The 21,272-nt window shown below is 40.8% G+C and overlaps 1 protein-coding gene across 2 annotated transcripts; it reads left to right on the top strand.

Annotated features, from left to right (window-relative positions):
* Positions 1–1,077: 1,077 nt before the first annotated feature.
* Positions 1,078–19,698, top strand: AS3MT (arsenite methyltransferase). Of its 2 annotated transcripts, none has more exons than XM_072805501.1 (11): positions 1,078–1,390; positions 1,611–1,651; positions 1,958–2,085; positions 3,148–3,298; positions 4,116–4,252; positions 5,320–5,389; positions 6,797–6,878; positions 8,421–8,552; positions 8,886–9,028; positions 11,569–11,703; positions 19,494–19,698. In XM_072805501.1, the coding sequence occupies exons 1-11, from the start codon at positions 1,093–1,095 to the stop codon at positions 19,596–19,598; spliced, it is 1,422 nt and encodes a 473-aa protein (XP_072661602.1). In that variant the 5' UTR covers positions 1,078–1,092; the 3' UTR covers positions 19,599–19,698. The 2 variants fall into 2 exon arrangements, with proteins under 2 accessions (XP_072661602.1, XP_072661601.1); XM_072805500.1 differs by having other exon boundaries at positions 1,078–1,438.
* The last annotated feature ends 1,574 nt before the right edge of the window (positions 19,699–21,272 follow it).

Here is a 21,272-nt window from a genome sequence, read left to right as displayed (position 1 = left end):
ATCTCAAAAGGACAAGAAATAACAAGTGTTGGCGAAGATGTGGACAAAAGGAAACCCTCCCACTGTTGGTGTGAATGCAAACTGGTGCACTCACTGTGGAAAGCAGTATGGGGGATCCTCAGAAAGTGAAAAATAGAATTCCATGTGATCTAGTAATTCCATTGCTGAGTATTTACCCAAAAAACCTGAAAACTAATTTAAAAGTTTTATGCACCCCTTTGTTTGTTGCAGCATTATTTACATTAGCCAAGATATGGAAGCAACTAAGTGTCCATCAGTAAATGAATGGATAAAGAAGTGGTGTGTATATATGTGTGTATACACACACACACACACAATAATATGTAATTCCATATTTATATAGTGGAATATTACACAGCTATAAAAAAGAATGAGATCTTGTTATTTAGGACAACATGATGGACCAAAGGCGTATAATGCCATGTGAAATAAGTCAGGCAGGGAAGGGCAAATGTCATACAATTAATATATAGGATCTAAAAAAAATAATAAAAAACTGATAAATACAAACTGGTGGTTGCCGAGGCAGGGATGGGCAAAATCGGTGAAGAGGATTAAGAAGTACAATCTTACAGTTGTAAGATGAATAATTCATGGGGATTAAAAAGCACAGCATAGGGGATCCCTGGGTGGCTCAGCAGTTTGGCGCCTGCCTTTGGCCCGGGGCGTGGTTCTGGAGTCCCGGGATCGAGTCCCGCATCCTCCCGGCATAGAGCCTGCTTCTCCCTCTGCCTGTGTCTCTGCCTCTCTCTCTCTCTGTCTATCATGAATAAATAAATAAAATCTTAAAAAAAAAAAAAGCACAGCATAGGGAGTATAGTCAATAATGTAATAACTGGTGGCAGTTGGCAGCTAGGCTTGTGGTGAGCGTTGTGTATCGTATGGAATTATGGAATCACTATGTCACCTGAGGCTTCTGTAACATTATATGTCAACTAGACTTCAATTTTAAAAAATTGAGAGAAGATAATTGCATTCCCAAAGGGGGTAAAAGTCATATGGGTCTGCATTTAAGTGCAAATAGGTTTATAAGATGAAAACCACAGCGGAGCGATAAAGGAAGATACACTAATGAATAGTAATAGCCTCTTTCTGGTTGGAAAGACTAAAGAGAGAGATGACACGGCCCAGCAGGAGCAGAGCGGCCTGTGGGGGCAGGTGGGCGACTGCGGGGAGGCTCCCGGCGGCAGGTGCCCGCCTCGCGAGCCAGCAGGTGCAGCGGCCTGGAGCCCCGGGCGCCCCACCCCCCGCGAGCCCGCCCCGCAGGACATCCGGCCCGCCTGGCCCGGGGCGGGGCCTCCGGAGCGCGGGGCCTGGGGAGCTGGCTGCAGGTGTACCCAAATCCTGGAATCCGGAGGCCGAGGAGACAGTGAGTGCCCCCGCCTCCCTGCCGGGCCTCCCCGTGCAGCTCCTCAAGGCAGGTCCTGCAGTCACCGGCCCCCACCAAGAACCACCTCCGGGGCTCCCAGCCCGCCCCCTAACCCTCCCTTCCCCCCCCCCCCCCGCCCCGCCTTGTCTTAGCGCAAGCCCTTTCCCCTTGCAGGTGCTCAGCACCTTCGCCTTTCAGTTTCCTTTTCTCCTCTTGGCAGTGGCCGCCTCCCGCGACGCTGAGATCTGGAAGGACGTGCAGGTGCGGCAGGAGAGCCGTGAATGGCCAAGGAGGAGCCTCGGCTGAGTGGGAGCACTAGGCCTTTGGGAGCCCAGGCGGCCTGTGCCCTTCCCCTCAGCATCAGGGAGGGGACAGGATGGGGTGCAGGGCAGAGTTTGGGCTTAGAGCTTTTGCGGGGGGGGGTGGGGGGGTGGGAAGCCTCACCAGGCCTGCATGGGTGGGGATGGGGGTGGTGGTGGGCATGGAAGCCTTCACCCTTCACCCTGTGGAGACCATCTCCAGCTCTTCTCTCTCCCCACCTCCACCCTGCCCATGGCCTCTGGTCAGACCTACTACGGGCAGGTGCTGAAGAAATCAGGGGACCTCCAGACCAGTGCCTGTGTCACTACAGCCAGGCTGGTCCCCAGGCACATCCAGGAAGCCTTGAGGAATGTACATGAAGAAGTAACCTTGAGGTAGAGTGCCCTGTGCCAGCCCCGCCCCCCCCCCCCCCAATCACGAAGACTCTAGAGAGCAACTTTTTTTTTTTATTAATATATTTATTTATTTATTCATGAGAGATGCACAGAGAGAGGCAGAGACATAGGCAGAGGAAGAAGCAGGCTCCACCCAGGGAGCCGAATGTAGGACTCCATACCCAGACTGGGATGACGCCCTGAGCCAAAGACAGAGCCACCCAGGCATCCCAGACAGCAGCTTTTTCAAAAGATAGTAATGTGGTCACTAGGGAATTAATTAATTAATCCATTTCCTCCAATCCATCTGGTTTGCCTTGTCTATTGTAAAACTAGTAAAGCACAGCTCTGATCATCTTACAGCTCTGTTTAAAACCCCCAACCCCATCCCCCTTTACTCAGGATACGTTTATACACCTTGGATTGTCGAGGCTGTGCAGTTTGGTCCCCTCTTCCTAGCCAACCCCAGTTCCTTCTGATGCACTAACTGTTCCAGCCAGCTCTTTCCCTTCCTCCTGCCTCACATGCAATTATTGATCTGGAACACCTTCCCTCTCCTTTCTGCCTTCGACACTTCACTGATCACCTACCTGGTTTGTGAGGCCATTTCTATCCTTGAGCACCCTCTTCCCTAAACCACTATAGCATTTACTGCCAATGCAGTAAATCATGGGAAGTGTTTTCTGTGCTCATGGGTTGCCTCCCCAGGTAAATACCCCCAGGGGACAGAAGTTCTGGACCTGTAGTAGATGTTCAGCTAATGCCTAACTAAATATATTTATTCAACAAATATTGTAAATGGCTTATTTGTCTTAGTACCTGGTACAATGCCCAACCTTGGTAACAATGGTAAACAAAGCAGAGTCCCAGTTTTCATGGAGCTTCCAGTTTAGTGAGGGAAACTGAACACCTAAATGGAAATCCAGTAAATGATGGAAGCAAGGAGGGACAGACAGGAAGGAGGGAGGTGGGAAGGAAGGATTTGTAAGATGTAGGGATTCCACATATTCTAGTCTCTAGGGGAAAAAATATGTATATATGTATGTGTTTTCTATTTCCCAGGTATTACGGCTGTGGTCTGGTCATCCCTGAGTGTCTGGAGAACTGCTGGATTTTGGACCTGGGCAGTGGAAGTGGCAGAGATTGCTATGCACTTAGTCAGCTGGTTGGTGAGACAGGACATGTCACTGGGATAGACATGACAGAAAGTCAGGTGAGGCAGTGATTTGGAGGACAATAAGGAAGAAATTCTCAAAGGCATTCTTTTAGAGATGAAGTTGTTTCCTTTGTGAGTCTTTGAGGATAATCTAAGAGGGCTACTCAATACAAAACTCATTTGTGCCACTAGGGTTTCCTGTCCCCGAAGCCTGAGAACTTTGACAACTAGGAGCCCTTCTGGGAGAACAGAGTCAGAGGTTTGACCTGACATAGGAATATCATAATCACCCATTGGAATCTGATTTTTCCCTTCCTCTGCCACCTATCTTGATGGATTTTGTTACTGAGTGAAGAGTTTATTCAAGCAAAATCCATACATCAAGGGACACTTGGTTGACGCAGGCAGGAGAGCATGCAATGCTTGCTGTCAGGGTCATGAGTTCAAGCCCCTCGCTGGGTGTGGAGCCTACTTAATTAACAACAACAACAACAAAAATCCATGTATCAAGTGGGAGTTTATCCCTCATTGAGTTTTCCCAGACATTACATTTCCCATGTAATGTCCTACATGCCCAGAGGAACCTTGTACACTTATCCAAAAATATATTACTAATATTCCATTAGTAATAGGAAATTTTTAGTAAAAAAGTAGCATATATTTTTTAAAGATTTTATTTATTTATTAAGGAGAGGCAGGCTCTCTGCAGGAGCCCCATGTGGGACTCGATCTTGGATCCTCGGATCACGCCCTGAGTCAAAGGCAGACGCTCAACTACTGAGCCACCCAGGTGTCCCCAGAAGTACCATATTTTTAAAAAATGATTATCAAATTTATATATAAGTATAAATATTTTTTGTTTTTGTGTTTTTAGGTAGAAGTGGCTAAGAAGTATATTGAATATCACATGGAAAAATATGGCTTCCAGACCCCCAATGTGACTTTTCTACATGGCTACATAGAGAAATTGGAGGAGATTGGAATCAAGGATGAGAGTTATGATATAGTTATGTAGGTCTACACCCTCATTTTTGTGAATATAGCCCATTTCCTGTTGAACACAAATGTCACCACTCTTCGCTGTACTGACTCTCATTTGGGGTGTTACTCTTGACTTGATAAAGGGAGGGAGTTGCTCTCGGGCGCTTGTAGCCCAAGGGCCTCAGAACACACTAGCCCAGGAGAGAACCAATTGTAAACTTAACCATAAACGGATGAGCCCAGAAGAAGAGCAGGACCACTGAGTCTGCTCATAGAACACACACCGATGTGTTATCTTTAGTATTATTGTCACAGCAAAGTATAGGAGTCTGTGTTTCTTCTTTTTCTTGGAGTTGTTGTCAAATCATGCCCAGGTGACAGCCTTAATAAAGCTTCCTTGGAGGAATTTCGCCAATTTACCTGTGACATAAACAGTGCGTGGTGCAATAGGCATCTTGCTGCAGGTTTTGTGCTGTTGCATGGTGACTCTCAGGGCAGAAACAAATAAGCGTGCCTGATTTTTTTTTCCTGCACGCTCAATATGGCTAACAATATATTGGGTTTTTATTTTATTTTTTTAAAGATTTATTTATTTATTCATGAGAGACACAGAAGAGAGAGAGTCAGAGACACAGGCAGAGGGAGAAGCAGGTTCCTCACAGGGAGCCCGATGCAGCACTCGATCCTGGATCCCGGGATTACGACCTGAGCCGAAGGCAGGCGTCCAACCACTGAGCCACCCAAGCATCCCTATTTTATTATTTTTTTTAAAGATTTTATTTATTCATGAGAGACACAGAGGGGAGGCAGAGACGTAGGCAGAGGCTCCTTGCAGGGAGCCTGATGTGGAACTTGATCCTGAGCCGAGGGCAGACGCTCAACCCCTGAGCCACCCCAGCGTCCCAATTTATTGCAATTTTAAACACTTTGTCCATCTCCCTTTTTGGGGGAAAAGTTGAGTGTGGGGAAGAGAGGAGGGAGGCAGGAAGAATGATATAGCTTTGGGAAATGATGGAAGAGATCTTTAGGGACTAAAGGATTTGAGGAGCTCTGAGTAGTGTGCAAATTTGTCTGACATTCCATCAGTTCTTTTTTAGATCAAATTGTGTCATTAACCTTGTACCAGATAAGCAAGCAGTGCTGCAGGAGGTGTACCGAGTGCTAAAGGTGAGGGAAGAGGGAGACAAATGGTCTTTAAATGTCAGTAAGAAAATTAAAAAAAAAAAATCAGTAAGAGCAGATGGAATCTGTTCTGTTCTTTCCCCCTTGAGCTGAGAACTCAAACTCTGGTAACTTATTCCCTACATTAAAAAAAGGATGACAAAAAGGGGCATGGCAAGAATGCCCCAGACATGGAGTCTTTCTCCTCTCCTGTCATAAAAGGTAGTAAATCTGAGAGTCATGATTGTCATTGAACATGTAAAGTATTTGCCTTATTGCTGTCTCTCCTCCTGTCCCCTGCTGCACATGGTCAGAAATAGCATCTGTGGAACTGCAGGGACTTTTGGACTGACTATAAAGATTCCTATGGATATACTCTTCTAGCTTGTATATAGTGTTTCTCAGAGCTGCTTATTTCATCTCTATCAGGATTTCAGATCTTTGGGAAGTTAAAGATGATACAACTATTACATTAACTGCTTTCTAAAAGGAAGACGTGCAGGAGCTCCATACCCTCTACATATATCATGAGATGTGCATCTTTGTGACAGAAGATAGGAGATTCTGAGATTTTGGGTTTACAGAGCTGTCATAGAGATCAAAAGACAATATATAGAAAAGATTTAATAATGTCTTATTTAATATGTCATGGACCAGCTTGCTATCTTCATTAAGATGTAACTTCTAAAAGGTAGAGACATTATTGTACAATCTAGACTCTGAGCCCTTGAAACTAGCTATATACTGTCTTTTTAAATTTTTATTTATTTATTTATTTGACTGAGAGAGCAAGAGAGCGGGCACAAGTAGGTGGAGAGGTAGGCAGAGGGAGAGGGAGAAGCAGACTCCCTGCTGAGAGCAGAGTCTGATGTGAGGCTCCATCCCAGGACCCTGAAATCATGACCTGAATGAAGGTAGATGCTTAATTGACTGAGCCACCTGAGTGCCCCCACCCCTTTTTTGCTAAATACAATCTTAAAATTCCTAATCACTCATATGTCTGAGATCCTAAGGACATTTAAAAAATATTATTATAAAAATAAATAACATTATAAAAGTTATATAATTTTTAAAGGAGAAGAATTTAGGAATGCTTTTTATTTCTGTTAGTTATACAACTGCCTGGGATTGCATTTGGTTCAGAATGGCTAAAATTTTAAGCACCCCAGCATCTTTATTTAGGAGAGAAACACTCTTGGAAAGCCATTTTATTGTGTGTTGGGTAGAGCGCTGAAAGAAAATCTTGACACGCAGCTATTGCTTGTAAATAGGGAAGCAGCTATGATTTGTTCACAAGGGATCACCTCAGTACTTCTGTTGGTTTTTAAAATTGATTTTATCTCCTCATTCCTTTCTTTGCTATCTGGACTAATGTCATCTTTAACCTTGTTTGGACTAATACTGCTGTTTCAGCATGGAGGGGAGCTGTATTTCAGTGACGTCTATGCTAGCCTTGAATTGCCAGAAGAAATCAGGACACACAAAATTTTATGGGGTAGGTGTGCTTTGTTTTGTTTTAAGGCAGATACTTGTTCACATACAGAGCTCTGGGGTCTGCTGATATCCTTCGTGATAGAGGAACACATGGGACTAAGTGGGAGAGGCTTCTATCTCCTTGCTCCTCAGCCACTCAAGAGTGGTATGACCTTGGACAATTTAGTCTCTTTTAAGTCATTGTTTTCCAAATTATTATATTATTATAATATCCAAATGTAGATATTAATATCTACATTTTACTGGGCTATTATGAAGATTAAATGAGATAGTGGATATGAAAAATACTTTGAAACCCATAGTATGGCAACTGTTCTCAGACTGAAGCCCCTTCGTCCCCTTCTGTCCTCAGTGTTATTGTGTTGTTTTTTCCGTTATTGTCATTTTAACGGAGTCTCTGGAAGTTGAGATGAATGCATGCGTGTAGTCAGTCTGACTATGAAATCCAAAGTTCTTACTTTTAGGGGCACCTTGTTAGCTCGGTGGGGGGAGCATGTAACTCTTGAACTTTTGATCTCAGGGTTGTGAGTTCAAGCACAGGTTAGGTATAGAGATTATTAAAAAAAAAAAAAAAAGGAAAGAAAAGAAAAGAAGAATCCCATTTTTTAAAAAAAACAGTTCTTACTTTAAAAATAAGTGATGTTAACTTTTTCTTATCATACAATAATAAGTGAATATTGCTAAAATGTTGGAAAATACAAAAAGAAAAAAAATTACTGCTTATCGTGTAACCTAGCAATAATCTCTAACATTTTAGTATATATCCTTTTAGGGTGTCTATGTGTGTATGTGTGTGTATGTATGTATAATATAATTAGGAGCATGCTACATATAGAATTTAGTATTCTAACTGTATTTGGGATATTTCCTAAGCCTAAAACGTTTAAAAATATGTTTTAAATGTATGTATCCTACAACTGTATTGTACAGTTGTGTACTTTGACAATTTCTCTATGGGTAATCATTTGGGTTGTTTCTAATGTGTTGATGTAATAAGTTAAAAAAACTATAAAATGCCTTATGAATATTAGTAGTAATCATTCTAGTAGCAGATCATTTATGATAATCTGGAGCTAATAGACAACTGTGTAAATTATCCTTTATATTTTTTTACTCACATAGCATAGTGCTTTTCAGAATGTGACTTAATCCATCCAGAATATGATCACAGGTTGGTGGAACCAGTACATTAGTGACTGTCTTGAAGAATGGTTTCCAGGGGGCCATTAGCTAGCATGTTGCATTTTAACTGTGACTTTCTAGATATTGGGGGCACTCAGGTCCTTTTTCTATTTTTAGGGTTTATGTTTTAACTAATACCATATCCTTTTTTTAAGTTTGCTTATTTAAATAATCTCTATACCCAACATGGGACTCAAACTCATAACTTTGAGGTCAAGAGCCTCATGCTTTTTTGACAGCTAGGTGCCCCAACTAATAATACCGTTCCTAATCAATTTTATAGAAGAGTAATTTCTTTAAAAAAAAAAGAGTAATTTCTTGAAAGCCTAGTTGATTAGCCTGTGATTTTTCTTTTTTTTAGGTGAGTGTCTCGGTGGTGCTTTGTACTGGAAGGACCTTGCCGTCCTTGCCCAAAAAATTGGTTTCTGCCCTCCACGTTTAGTCACTGCCAATCTCATTACAGTTCAAAACAAGGAATTGGAAAGAGTGATTGGTAAGAAATAGCAGTGGGGATTGTTAAAATTGCTCCCTGAATGGTTCACATGTGGTGATTAACAAGTGTGTACTGAGTGAGTCTCATTTGAAGGAGACTTTGGGTCATCTGGGTCATCACCCATCTTGTCTTCTGCTTAATAGCAACCTCCCAAAGTTTGGTATTTAATAAAGCACTTCAAAGTTATTCAGTAAATAAAGTGAACTGCCCAGAAAGATAACTGATGGCTGCAAAGAAGAAAATCACCTTTATGATACATATGCTCTTCATCTGCTAAGCAAACCAATAGCCATTTGGGTGCTGGAGCTGATCCATGGGTAAATTCTGTTTTAGGTGACTGTCGCTTTGTTTCTGCAACATTTCGCCTCTTCAAACTCCCTAAGACAGGGCCAGCCGAGAGATGCCAAGTGATTTACAATGGAGGAATCACAGGACATGAGAAAGAACTAATATTTGATGCAAATTTCACATTTAAGGTAAATAAACATTTCCATGACTTCGGACATTCTAGAACTCTTACCCTTGCTCCAATTACCTTTTCTTAACCTTTCATTGCTTCTCAGTTTTCTTCTTTTGGGATGCGCATGGGTGTGTATGTATACTTTCACGGAACCATTAAAAGTAAGTTGCAGGCGTCATGACATTTTACCCTTAATATTTCAGGATGCATTTCCTAAGAATAAAATATTCTCCTACATAATCACAATATCACTATCACACCTAAGAAAGTTTTTTTTTTTTTTTTAAGATTTTCATTTATTTATTTGACAGAGTGGGAGAGAGAGAGCAGAAGCAGGGGGAGCGGTAGAGGAGAAGCCGGCTCCCTGCTGAGCAAGGCACCTGATGTGAGGCTCGATCCCAGAACCCTGGGATCATGACCTGAGCCGAAGGCAGATGCTTAACCAACTCAGCCACCCAAGCATCCCCTTAAGAAAAATTTTTACAGGAAGCATCCTTCGGACATCAGATTAGTGGAATTACAGAAAAGCAGGATGGAAAAGAAAAGAAGTATTGTGCAACAGTATTTCAGTGGTTCACTTGTATCATAGAATTAAGGAACTGTTAGTGTTTAATGACAACACAGTGCTATTTCTACTACTCTTTGCAGAGCAGGCTTTATTTTCTCAAAATGGAAAAGTACAGGCTTTGGAATCAGATACCTGGGTTCAAATTCTGGCTCTATTATTTATTACTCGGGTAAACTTGAATAAGTCCTTCTTTGAGATATAGTTTGCTCTACTGCAAGAGTAGGGGTGATAACACCTACTGTGTAGAATTTCTATAAGATTAGCAATAACACAGGGGTACTTGGCTTGCTCAGTCAGTAGAGCATGTGACTCTACATCTCAGGGTTGTAAGTTTGAGCCCCACATTGGGTGTAGATATTACTTAAAAAATAAAATCTTAATAAAGATTAGCAATAATATAGCAGAACATTGGTACATACTGGGAACTCAGTAAATAGAAGATGCAGTCATGATTTGTTCCAAAGTTAGAAGGATTTACTGTTTTCCACCCCTGATTTTTTGGGTTCAAATAGCATCTTCAAGTTTCTTAACTACCCCTTGGTGCAGTGGAGTTGTTAATGCTTTTTCACTGATGCACTGCCCCTTGGTGTCCTGCCTGCTTCTGTAGAGTCACAGAATCAAAGTGGGAAGGGCCTTTGAACTCATTGCTCTAATACAGTGGCTCTCAAAAAAAAAAAAAAAAAAATTTTTAATAGATTCTTTTTTATAGCAAAATTTTATTTAAGAAACCAATACTTACCCTGTGTCGGGCAGCCCTGGTGGCTCAGCGGTTTAGCGCCTGCCTTCAGCCCAGGGTGTGATCCTGGAGACCCCAGATAAAGTCCCACATCAGGCTCCCTGCATGGAGCCTGCTTCTCCCTCTGCCTGTGTCTCTGCCTCTCTCTCTCTCTCTCTCTCTCTCTCTGTCTCTCATGAATAAATAAATAAGATCTTAAAAAAAAATACTTACCGTGTGTCATACATTGCTTTACATAACTCCAGTATATATATGAAGGGATGAAAGCAGAGCTTATCTGAAGGGAACAGGGATTAGATAGCCCAGAATCTCCTGTGCTCACTCCTGGTTCCCAAGGCATGGGCCCTTTATAACCCCCCAGGCACCCTGAGACTCACCAGAATACACATTAGAAATGATTACTTTATTTATTTATTTATTTATTTATTTATTTATTTATTTATTTATTTATTTATTTAGAAATGATGACTTTAATTTAAAACCTCATTTTAATGCGAATAAAGTGAAACCCAGATAACAATGGTTTTCTACATCTGTCTCTGAGGAGTAATGGAATACAGGAGCAATGAGTATCCCCCCCCCTTTTTTTTTCTTTTTTCTTTGCTACCAAAGAAAAACTGATTATGACACTGGTCAATTCCATTTTGTAATAAGCATGAAATAGCAGCAAGATCTGAATATAAGAAAATATTGTGTCAGAAGGTATAGTCTTTTTTTAAAAAAAGATTTTATTTATTTATTCATGAGAGACACAGAGAGAGAGAGAGAGAGGGAGAGAGAGAGAGGAGGTAGAGACACAGGGAGAGGGAGAAGCAGGCTCCATACAGGGAGCCCGATGGGACTTGATCCTGGGACTCCAGGACCACTCCCTGGGCCGAAGGCAGGTGCTAAACTGCCGAGCCACCCAGGGATCCTCAGGTATAGTCTTTTATCCTGAAATATCACTCCTTAGTAAAATCTTTGCATGTTTTTCTTTTATTGAGATTCAAGTGGCATTTCTTTCTTTTTTTAAAGATTTTATTTATTTATTTGAGAGAGAGACAGAGACAGTATACAAGCCAGGGAGGAAAGAGGCAGAGGAAGGGGGAGAAGCAGGCTCCCCACTGATTAGGGAGCCCTCAGGTGGGTGCTCCATCCCAAGACCCTGAGATCATGACCTGAGCCAAAGGCAAAGAGGCTTAAGTGATTGATTCACCCAGGTGTCCCTAAAGTGGCATTTCTTAATATGTGTTTTTTTCCTACTACCCTTCAGGAAGGTGAAATCATTGAAGTGGATAAAGAAACAGCAGCTATCTTGAAAAATTCACGATTTGCCAAAGATTTTCTGATCAGACCAATTGGAGAGACGCTGCCAACATGTAGTGGCTGTTCTGCTTTAGAATCAAAGGTTTGTTTGGCTTTCAACCCATACCTTGCCACAGACTGCTAAAGCAAGAAACAAATCATTTTTCCTTTAGTTGGCCACTATTGATAATTTCTAGCATATTTATGTCTACAAAATAACTTGAATTAATTTCATAACTTTATTTTTCCAATCTGGACAGTAAGCCAGAGACTCTTAACTTGGTGCACCTATGAATGGACTTCAGGGCATCCATGAACCCCTTAAAATTATATGTGTGTGTATGTATTTTCTCAAGAGAGTGTCTATTACTTTCATCAGATTTTTTTTTCTGTTAAGATTTCATTTATTTATTCATGAGAGACACAGAGAAAGGCAGAGACACAGGCAGAGGGAGAAGCAAGCTTCCTGCGGGGAGCCTGATGCAGGACTTGATCCCAGGTTCCCCGGATCATAACCTGAGCTGAAGACTGATGCTCAACCACTGAGCCACCCAGGTGCCCACTTTCATTAGATTCTTAAAGGAGTCCAGATACAAAAAAAGATTAAGAGCTACCTTGGAAAAATTTATTCAAATATTTGTAAGTTTTTTAAAAAATAATTTTTAAAAAGATTTTATTTATTTATTTGAGAGAGAGAAGGAGAGAGAGCACAAGCAGGAGGAGGGGCAGAGGGAGAGGGAGAAGCAGAGTCCCTGCTGAGCAGGGAGCCTGACACGGAGACTCAGTCCTAGGACCCCAAGGACCATGATCTGAGCTGAAGGCAGATGCTTAACTGACTGAGCCACTCAGGTGCCCCTCAAATAATTGTAAGTCTAAATTAAGATAATTGAATTGCGCTACAGAAAGACTGTACCAGTCTACATGCCTACTTGCAATATATGATAATACCTTTTCCCTGCTCTCTTACTAATATTGGTTATTATTTTTAAAAAACTTTTCTTGGGACGCCTGGGTGACTCAGTGGTTGAGCATCTACCTTTGGCTCAGGGCTTGATCTCTGGGTTCTGGGTTCAAGTTCCACACTGGGCTCCTCTTGGGGAGTCTGCTTCTCCCTCTGCCTGTGTCTCTCCCTCTGTTTCTGTGTCTCCCGTGAATAAATACATAAATAATAAAATCTTTAAAAAAATAAAACCTTTTTTTGTCTAATGGGCAGAAACTAATGTGTTGTTTTATTTTGCATATATTGATTGAATCTTTTGGTATATTTGTTGGCCAGTTATGTTTTCATCCATTTTGAACTTCCTATATAATTCCTTTAACCATCTGCTCTTAGAGTGGTATTTGCCTTTTTAAATTATTCTATAAAAAATTGTCTATTATATATTGTGAATATTTTTTCTTAGCATGTCATCTTTTTATTTGCTTATTTTTCCTGAATACACATTTTCAATTTTTATGTAGTCATTTCCTTCATGGTTTCTGCCTCTTATGTTATGATTAGAAAGACTTGCTCTGTGTGAACATTATGAATTTACCTATATTTTCTTTTAATTCTTTTTATTTTATTTTATTTATTTATTCAAGAGAGACACAGAGAGAGTGAGAGGTAGAGACACAGGCAGAGGGAGAAGCAGGCTCCATGCAGGAAGCCTGATGCAGGACTCAATCCCAGGACTCCAGAATCATGCCCTGGGCCAAAGGCAGGCCCTAAACCACTGAGCCACCCAGAGATTCCCTTCTTTTAATTTTTTTAATAGGTTTTATTTTTAGGTAATCTGTACACACAACCTGGGGCTTGAACTCACAACCTCAAGATCAAGAGTTACATGCTCCACTGACTGAGCCAGCCAGGTGCCCCACCTATATTTTCTTTTAGTACTTTAGACATTTTGAGATAAAATTCATATAACATAAAATTCACATTTTTTTATTTTTATTTTTTTTAAATTCACATTTTTAATCACATGTACAATTTAGTAACTTTTAGTACATTTACAAAGTTGTACTATCTAGTTCCAGAAAACTTTTGTTGCCCCAAATAGAAATCCCATATCCATTAAGCAGTCTTTCTGCTATCTCTTCTCCCCCTGGGAGAAGCTGGCAATAATTAGCTTTCTGTCTCTGGATTATAATATCCACTATTGTGGATATTTTATATAAGTGGAATCATACACTATATGGCCTTTTGTGTCTGGATCTTTTTACCTAACATAACGTTTTCAAGGTTTATCCATGTATCAGTACTTCATTCATTTTCATGTCTGAATAATATTCCATTGCATGGATATACCACATTTGTTTATTCATTCATCAGTTGATAGATAATTAGATTCTTTCTACTCTTTTTTTTTTAAAAGATTTTATTTATTTATTCATGAGAGGCAGAGACGCAGGCAGAGGGAGAAGAAGGCTCCATGCAGGTAGCCCTATGTAGGACTCAATTCCGGGACTCCAGGATCACACTGTGGGCTAAAGGCAGTGCTAAACCGTTGAGCCACCCAGGCTGCTCGGTTCTTTCTACTCTTGGCTCTTGCGAGTAGTATTACTGTGAACATACCTGTACATGTAAATCATGTACTTGTTTGAGTACTTGTTTTCAATTCTTTGGGGTCTATATCTAGTAGTGGATTGTTGGGTCATATGGTAATTCTACATCTAACTTTTTGAAGACTAACCAAACTGTTTTCCATAGTGGCTGCACCATTTTAAGTTCCTACCAGCAGTGTATAGGTTTCCAGTTTCTCTACATCTTTGCCAACACTTTATTTTCTTTTTAGTTTTGATTGCAGCCATCCTAGTCAGTGCGAAGTAGTGCCTTCATTGTAGTTTGGATTTGCATTTCCCCAGTGACTAGTGATGTTAACCATCTTCTCACATGTTTGTTGACCATCTGTATATTTTCTTTGGGGAAATGTCTATTCAAATTCTTTACCCTTTTTTTTTTTTTTTTTTTTTTTTAGATAGAGGGAGAGGGAGGGAGGAGGAGCAGAGAGAGAGGGAAACAGAGAGAACCTTAAGGAAGCTCCATGCCCAGCACAGAGCCTGACACAGAACTCGATCTTACAACCTTGAGATCATGACCGGGGCCAAAATCAAGAGTTGGACACACTTAATCGACTGAGCCACCCAGACTCCTTTGCCCATGTTTTAATTGGGTTGTCTTTTTATTGTTGAGCTGTGAGAGTTCTTTATATATTCTGGATACTAGACTCTTATGAGATATATGACTGCCAAAACTTTCTCACATTCTGTGTGTTGTCTTTTCTTTTTTAAAAATTATTTTTATTTTTTAAAGATTTTATTTATTTATTCATGAGAGTTACAGAGAGAGAGGCAGAGACATAGGCAGAGGGAGAAGCAGGCTCCCTCTGGGGAGCCTGACGTGGGACTCGATCCCAGGACTCTGGGATCATGACCTGAGCCAAAGGCAAAGAGACACTCAACCACTGAGCCACCCAGGTGCCCTGTGTGTTGTCTTTTCACTCTCTGGGAAGTGTCCTTTGATGCACAAAAGTTTTTAATTTTGGTGAAGTTGCATTTTTCTTTTTTGGTTGCTTGTGCTTTTGGATGTTATAGCTAAGAATCCATTGCTTAATCCAAGGTCATGCAGATTCTTCTAGCACTTTCAAGGCTTTGCTTTTCACATTAAAATTTTTTAACCATCTGGAATTTATTTTAGCATAAATGTTGAGGTACAGTGTGACTATTTCTCCAAATATTAACTAGTTCAAATTTTCCTCTTCATTTATTAAATCAATTCTCCACTATTTTGAAAAGCTGATTTTTATCATATCTTAATTTCTTGAATGTATATCTGAGCCAGGATACCCCTATATTCAAAAATGATCATTTTCTAAAATATTTTGGTTTCATTTTTGAAATTATTCTAGTATCTGAAATATTGGTATAGTATTTTTTAAAGCATTTTATTGCGATTTATCTCATGTCATCTCCACAACTACCCTATGAAGAAGGCAGATAGGTAATTATACTAGACAGTAGTATCTTTCTTTGCCTTTCTCTCTTATATATTTAATCATTTCACTGTATTCATGCTATCACAATTGTTTCATTGATCCATTCGTTAATTTATAATATTGTATTTAGAAGAGGCTTAGTGATGGGTTTCAAGTTTCTTTTGGCTGACAACTCACAGCATTCACCAAAGTCATACCAATACTGTGTCTCAAGGCACTGAATTTTGGAAGCCCCAGAAAAGAAGACACTGATGCTGCCACGGCAGGATAGTGGCAGAGCATGGGGTTTAAGTACACAGGCCTTGCAATCAGATAGACTAGGTTTAGATCTTGGCTCTATCAGGCATGTGTGATCTTGGGTACCTTACCTAACCTCCCTGCACCCTCTGTCTCCCCATGTGTAACAGGAAGGTGATAATCACTTTTTCCCTCAGGTTGTGAGGATCAGTGGAAATGATGTATGCCTGATGTTAGCCTGATGCCTGGCACATAATGCAAACTCAAGAAATAGAAGTAGTTACAGTTGTGGATTTGTACTAAGATTCTTGGTCACTTGGAACTGTGTTCTAGGATTTATCATTCTCCCACACACCCTTTCTCCTGGGCTCAGAGATTCTCTAATCTTTTGCCATGAATTTTTGCTTTCTCTTGCTTGGGTTTTATAGTAACTTTGGATACATTGAGCATACATTGATACACAAGTAACTGTTATGCCTTTTTCTCCTCCATCTGTTACATTATAAGCAGTCTTTAAAGTTTATTTAGAGATCACTCTCCAAAACTGTAAATTTGTAGCTGGGAAAATTTAATTGAACGCAAGAGACAGGAATTCTGGAGCCAAAAACCTGAATGTATTCTTATTTGGCCACCATTACTAGCATGAATCAAGCCCAAGCTAAGTATAGAAGCCACCTCTAGAGCTGAAGAGTGATTGACAGGTTTTGCTTTATGAAATTCTTGAGCATTCTGTTTTGTTTCTTTTCTGTTTTTCCAAGAAGATGCCTTTTTGGAAAGTAGAGAAATTTGACTTTGGACTTTCAGTCTATTAAACCTTTCACAAATGTGTTATTGGTATTTTGAAACTCTGGGAAGTTCACTGATAACAAAACCTTGCTGGGGAGAATCAATGTGTATTTTGAAATGTTTTCACCATTCGAATTCTCCTGGAACCTAGTTTCCTGAATCCTCATTAGAAAAGCAGTCAGCAGATTACTGTTACAAGTAAAGGGAGTGTTTCCTCCAACCACAACACTTCCAGTGTACTCTGAAAAAGAAAAAAACAAAAACCATTAATCGGGCTGGCTTCTGCAAAGACCCCGTTCTTCCAGCCTGGCTTTCCTTGACCTCTCTCTTAGTGTGCACTGGGGGCACACAGGAGAACTCTTGACCTTAGATACCAATGGTAATGTGCCATGTACTTGAACTAGTTTATCCCAACTGTCTCCTCTCTCATCTGCCTTATTTCTTTCGGCCTGCTGATGTGCCAATGTCTTTAGATCAGTTCCAAGGTTTTGAAAAGGCAATCATTGACAGTGAAGGAAGATTTAAAGAATGAGACAGCTGCGTGTCCTAGAAATATAACCTTGTGTAGTTGGAGGAGGACATTCATATCTTTTTTATGGAAGACCTTTCCGATAAAGACCTAGAGCACAGTACAGGCAGGCAGCATGTGGGGGTTGCTGGCACTTGCGTCTTTCTGACAGCTGCAACCACAGAAGAATGCTGCTTACTGTGGTTTGACTCAGTGATGACTGCTTTCTAGAGCCCTTCTTTTCTTTCTTTTGTCCTCTTCCACCTGCCTTTTCTCTTCCTCTTCCCACTTCCCCTCCTCCTCCTCTTCTCCTCTTCTCCTCTTCCTCATCCTCTTCCTTCTTCTCTTTTAATCTTGACAAGGAAAGTGTATCTTGCTATTAAAGGAATTACATTAGGGGCACCTGGGTGGCTCAGTCAGGTGAGCATGGGGCTCTTTATCTCAGCTCAGGTCTTTATCTCAGGGTTGTGGGTTCAGGCTCCGTATTGGGCTCCACACTGGGCACGTAGCCAACAATAACAATAACAACAAAGGATTACATTAGTAAAACACTGCAGTACCAGGATTGTGGTACACACTGTCTTGCTGCAGTTCATAGTGGTGGTAATAACAAGGTGAGCAACACTAGGAATAATATAGAGGACCAGCCTTTACTGAATGGGTAAGATGTTCAGTCATTTTGTCCTCACAATAACCCTTTATCATCCTCATTTTACAGATGAAGAATCTAAGACTTAGAGAGATTAATGTACTAATCCAAGGTCACACAGCTAGAAAGCAGTGAATTTGAACCCATGTTGGATTTTAGAGCTGATAGTCTTACCTAGTATGCTGTCCTGCCTCTCTGTATCTAGACTTTTCACAGAATCACAGGATGTTGGTGCTGGAAAGTACAGTTTATCAAAGTATCTCACCTTTTATTCCCTTTAAGTCTTGGGATCTTTTAGAACTGAGAGTGTACATTAGAAAGAAATACTGATGTCACTATCTCCTGTTCATAGAGAGAACTTGGGATGGCAAGAAGAGCGGAAAATCATTTTCCTGGGTGAAAAGGAGGAGAGGCTAACTTTTCTGACCAGAAATTCCAATGTAGCGAGAAGAGGAAAGAATGAACAGGAGGGCATGGCAGCAGCAACAAGCATAGCTAGGCCTCTACCAGGCGTGGAGATCCCCTGCTGGATGCTAGCTTACCTGTTCTGGGAGCCCAGACCCAGGCAGGCGTCTTCATTCTAGAAAGGTGAAAACTGAGGGCCAGGGAGGTTCCTTCACCAAAGGGAGTGGTCCATAGACTGTCCTTTTTTTTTTTAAAGATTTTATTTATTTATTCATGAGAGACAGAGAGAGAGAAAGAGAGAGGCAGAGACACGGGCAGAGGGAGAAGCAGGCCCCATGCAGGGAGCCCGATGTGGGACTCGATCCGGGGTCTCCAGGATCAGGCCCTAGGCTGAAGGCGGCACCAAACTGCTGAGCCACCCAGGCTGCCCTAGACTGTCCTTTATGAATGTAGGGCCCATGCCTGTATTGTCCTACCTTCTATTTGCAGTGACCAACGATCAAGTGTAAGAGAGTACATTTATGTTTAATGAATTCATCATCATTATTTGAGGTGGCTTGTCCATGCTTTTGATTTGCTGCCTTTGTTTTGTGCCTGGTTGGTCTCTGGCCCCCTTGGTGTTGCCGTTGGAATATCTCATTTGGAGGTGAAAGGAGGAAAAATAAAGTCTGCCGTCTTGTCTTCTGAAAATTCCAGTCACTCTGCCCTGAGAGCTTGCTGGCCATTGTTGGCAATTTCAACATCTGAACATCAACAATTGCTAACGATGGCCCTGGTGTCTAGGACTTGCCTTCTTGTCTTGCATACATATTTCTGGAGATGAGAGTAAGGGAAGGAAAGATTTGGTATTTAGCATTCAACATTTTGGTATTCAATGCCAGAAGGGTAAAGAGCATGTACACATAGGACTCCCATAAAACAAAATGTAACCAAATAAACTTTCCCCTAGGGACCACCTTTAAGAAGCTTTAAATGAATTTTACCTTGAAAGTAGTAAAAACATGGGGGGGGGGCAGGGACCTGGTGGCTCAGTGGTTGAGCATTTGCTTTTGGCTCCCACAGGGAGCCCACTTCTCCCTCTGCCTATGTCTCTGCTTCTCTCTTTGTGTCTCTCATGAATAAACAAAATCTTTTAAAAATGTAGTAAAAACTTAATTAGAAGTTTCAGGACGAGATAGCCACCTTGATAGCTGACTCCCAAAGATTCCATGGAATTATAACATTTTATCTACCTTCCAGGTAAGCCAACCTCAGTCAAACTGAACTATGAGTGTTGGGGTACATCAAAACACCTTTAATTTGTCCTTTCATTTTGGTTTCCTTTTTGACAGGGTATCATCACAGATCCATTCATGCTTGCAGGACAGTCTGACAGTATGAAGTCCAGATGTTCCCCTGATGTTGCTGGAGGCTGCTGTGGCATAACTTACAGCTGACTGGAAGAAAGGGGCAGGAGGCTAAGGACTTACATATGTCTTTTAAATCTACTCTCTCCCACAGCACAGACCATAATAAAGAATACATAGTGAAAAGTCACTATATTGTAGATCATTGATAAAAAAATAATTATTTTTAGAAGGTTTTAATTGAAGGTTCATAGCAAATGACCTAAAGGCTGGTTAAGTAGGTTTTTCTCTCTTTGCTAATTCAAAGTTCTGGTGCCACTTAGTGGTCAGCTGTGGAACTGGGAGGCCGTCTTCAGGCTTGGCCAAAGAGAATGACAGTTGGCAGAGGGTTTCAAGAAAAACATCTTCCTTTTGACCTGCATAGCACCTTTTGGACTTTCACCATGTTTGTTCATAAAACAAAGCTCCTACTGAAATTATGCTAATCATGCCCCCCCAAATTGCCAAATCATATTTGGTAGGAGTGCTATCAAGGTAACTGGTCTAAATCAAACACTTTTTTTTTTTTTTTTTTTTTTTGCAATTGAATGAAGAAAACAAGTGAATAATGAATCTCTTTGACCTCATTGGATCATAAAGAATGACAACATAGTGATTCTCTGTAGTAAATCCTAATCTGATCAGGAAAAGAGTGATTAATTTTTTTCTTTTTCTTTTTTTTTATAATACATTTATTTTTTATTGGTGTTCAATTTACCAACATACAGAACAACACCCAGTAGGAAAAGAGTGATTAATTTTTAAAGAGGGGTAGGAGAGGTAAACACGGTGGGTTTTCTTTTCCTTTATTTTATTTTTTTTTTAAGGATTTTATTTACTTATTCATGAGACACACACACACACACACACACAGAGGCAGAGACACAGGCAGAGGGAGAAGCAGGCTCCATGCAGGGAGCCCGACATGGGACTTGATCCCAGGTCTCCAGGATGAGGCCCTGGGCTGAAGGTGGTGCGAAACCGCTGAACTACCGGGGTTGCCCCTTTTCTTTTCCTTTATAATGTGTCCTGCTTAAACTTTTAGGGAAGTATTAGATTTAGTTCTAGCTTCCATGGTTAAAGAATGAGATTGAGGAATGTTTCAGGATGATGTTATCATTTGAAATGAGAACATTATTTCATTTAAGTCCAATTACATTTGAAGGCTTTGTCAGGGGGACATAGAAAGGTGTAAGTTTATATAAGTCATGGTCCTTGTCATCAGGAGCTGATCAGTTCTTTAATAACAGCCTTCAAGTGATGAAGAGTTTTATTTTTTTTATCCCCCCCACCCCCCAATGAAGAGTTTTAATGAGAAAAATCCCAACCAATTGGTCTGACCTCAGTGCAAAAAAACAAGAGGGGGAGCTGACATGACCCAAGAGATATTTTATTAGGGGTATGAGAACATTTATAAAACATTGTAATGCCTCATAGAATGTTGGAATGGATTATATAGTCCAAAGTCCTCTTTTAATAAAGCTGTTAAAAATTGAGAAATTCTCAGATTTCTGACTGGGTTCATCCATAGGACCTGACTTACTACTACAGTCTAAGGAGAGGACTGAGTGATATCTTTTAAGTTCTATTCATCTCTGTGACCTTGATTCTAAACAGTGCTTTGGTGGTTCTAGAGTTCATTATCTACCCAGGGATAACCTATTTCAGTGACAGCATTAGTTAGAATGGTATAGGTAGGACAGGTGGGATTAAGCATATTTCACC

This window comes from Canis lupus, chromosome 29, assembly GCF_048164855.1.
Source record: "Canis lupus baileyi chromosome 29, mCanLup2.hap1, whole genome shotgun sequence".
Lineage (NCBI taxonomy): Eukaryota > Metazoa > Chordata > Mammalia > Carnivora > Canidae > Canis > Canis lupus.
The sequence above is the reverse complement of the archived record's forward strand: the minus strand, read 5'-3'. Positions and strand labels throughout refer to the sequence as shown.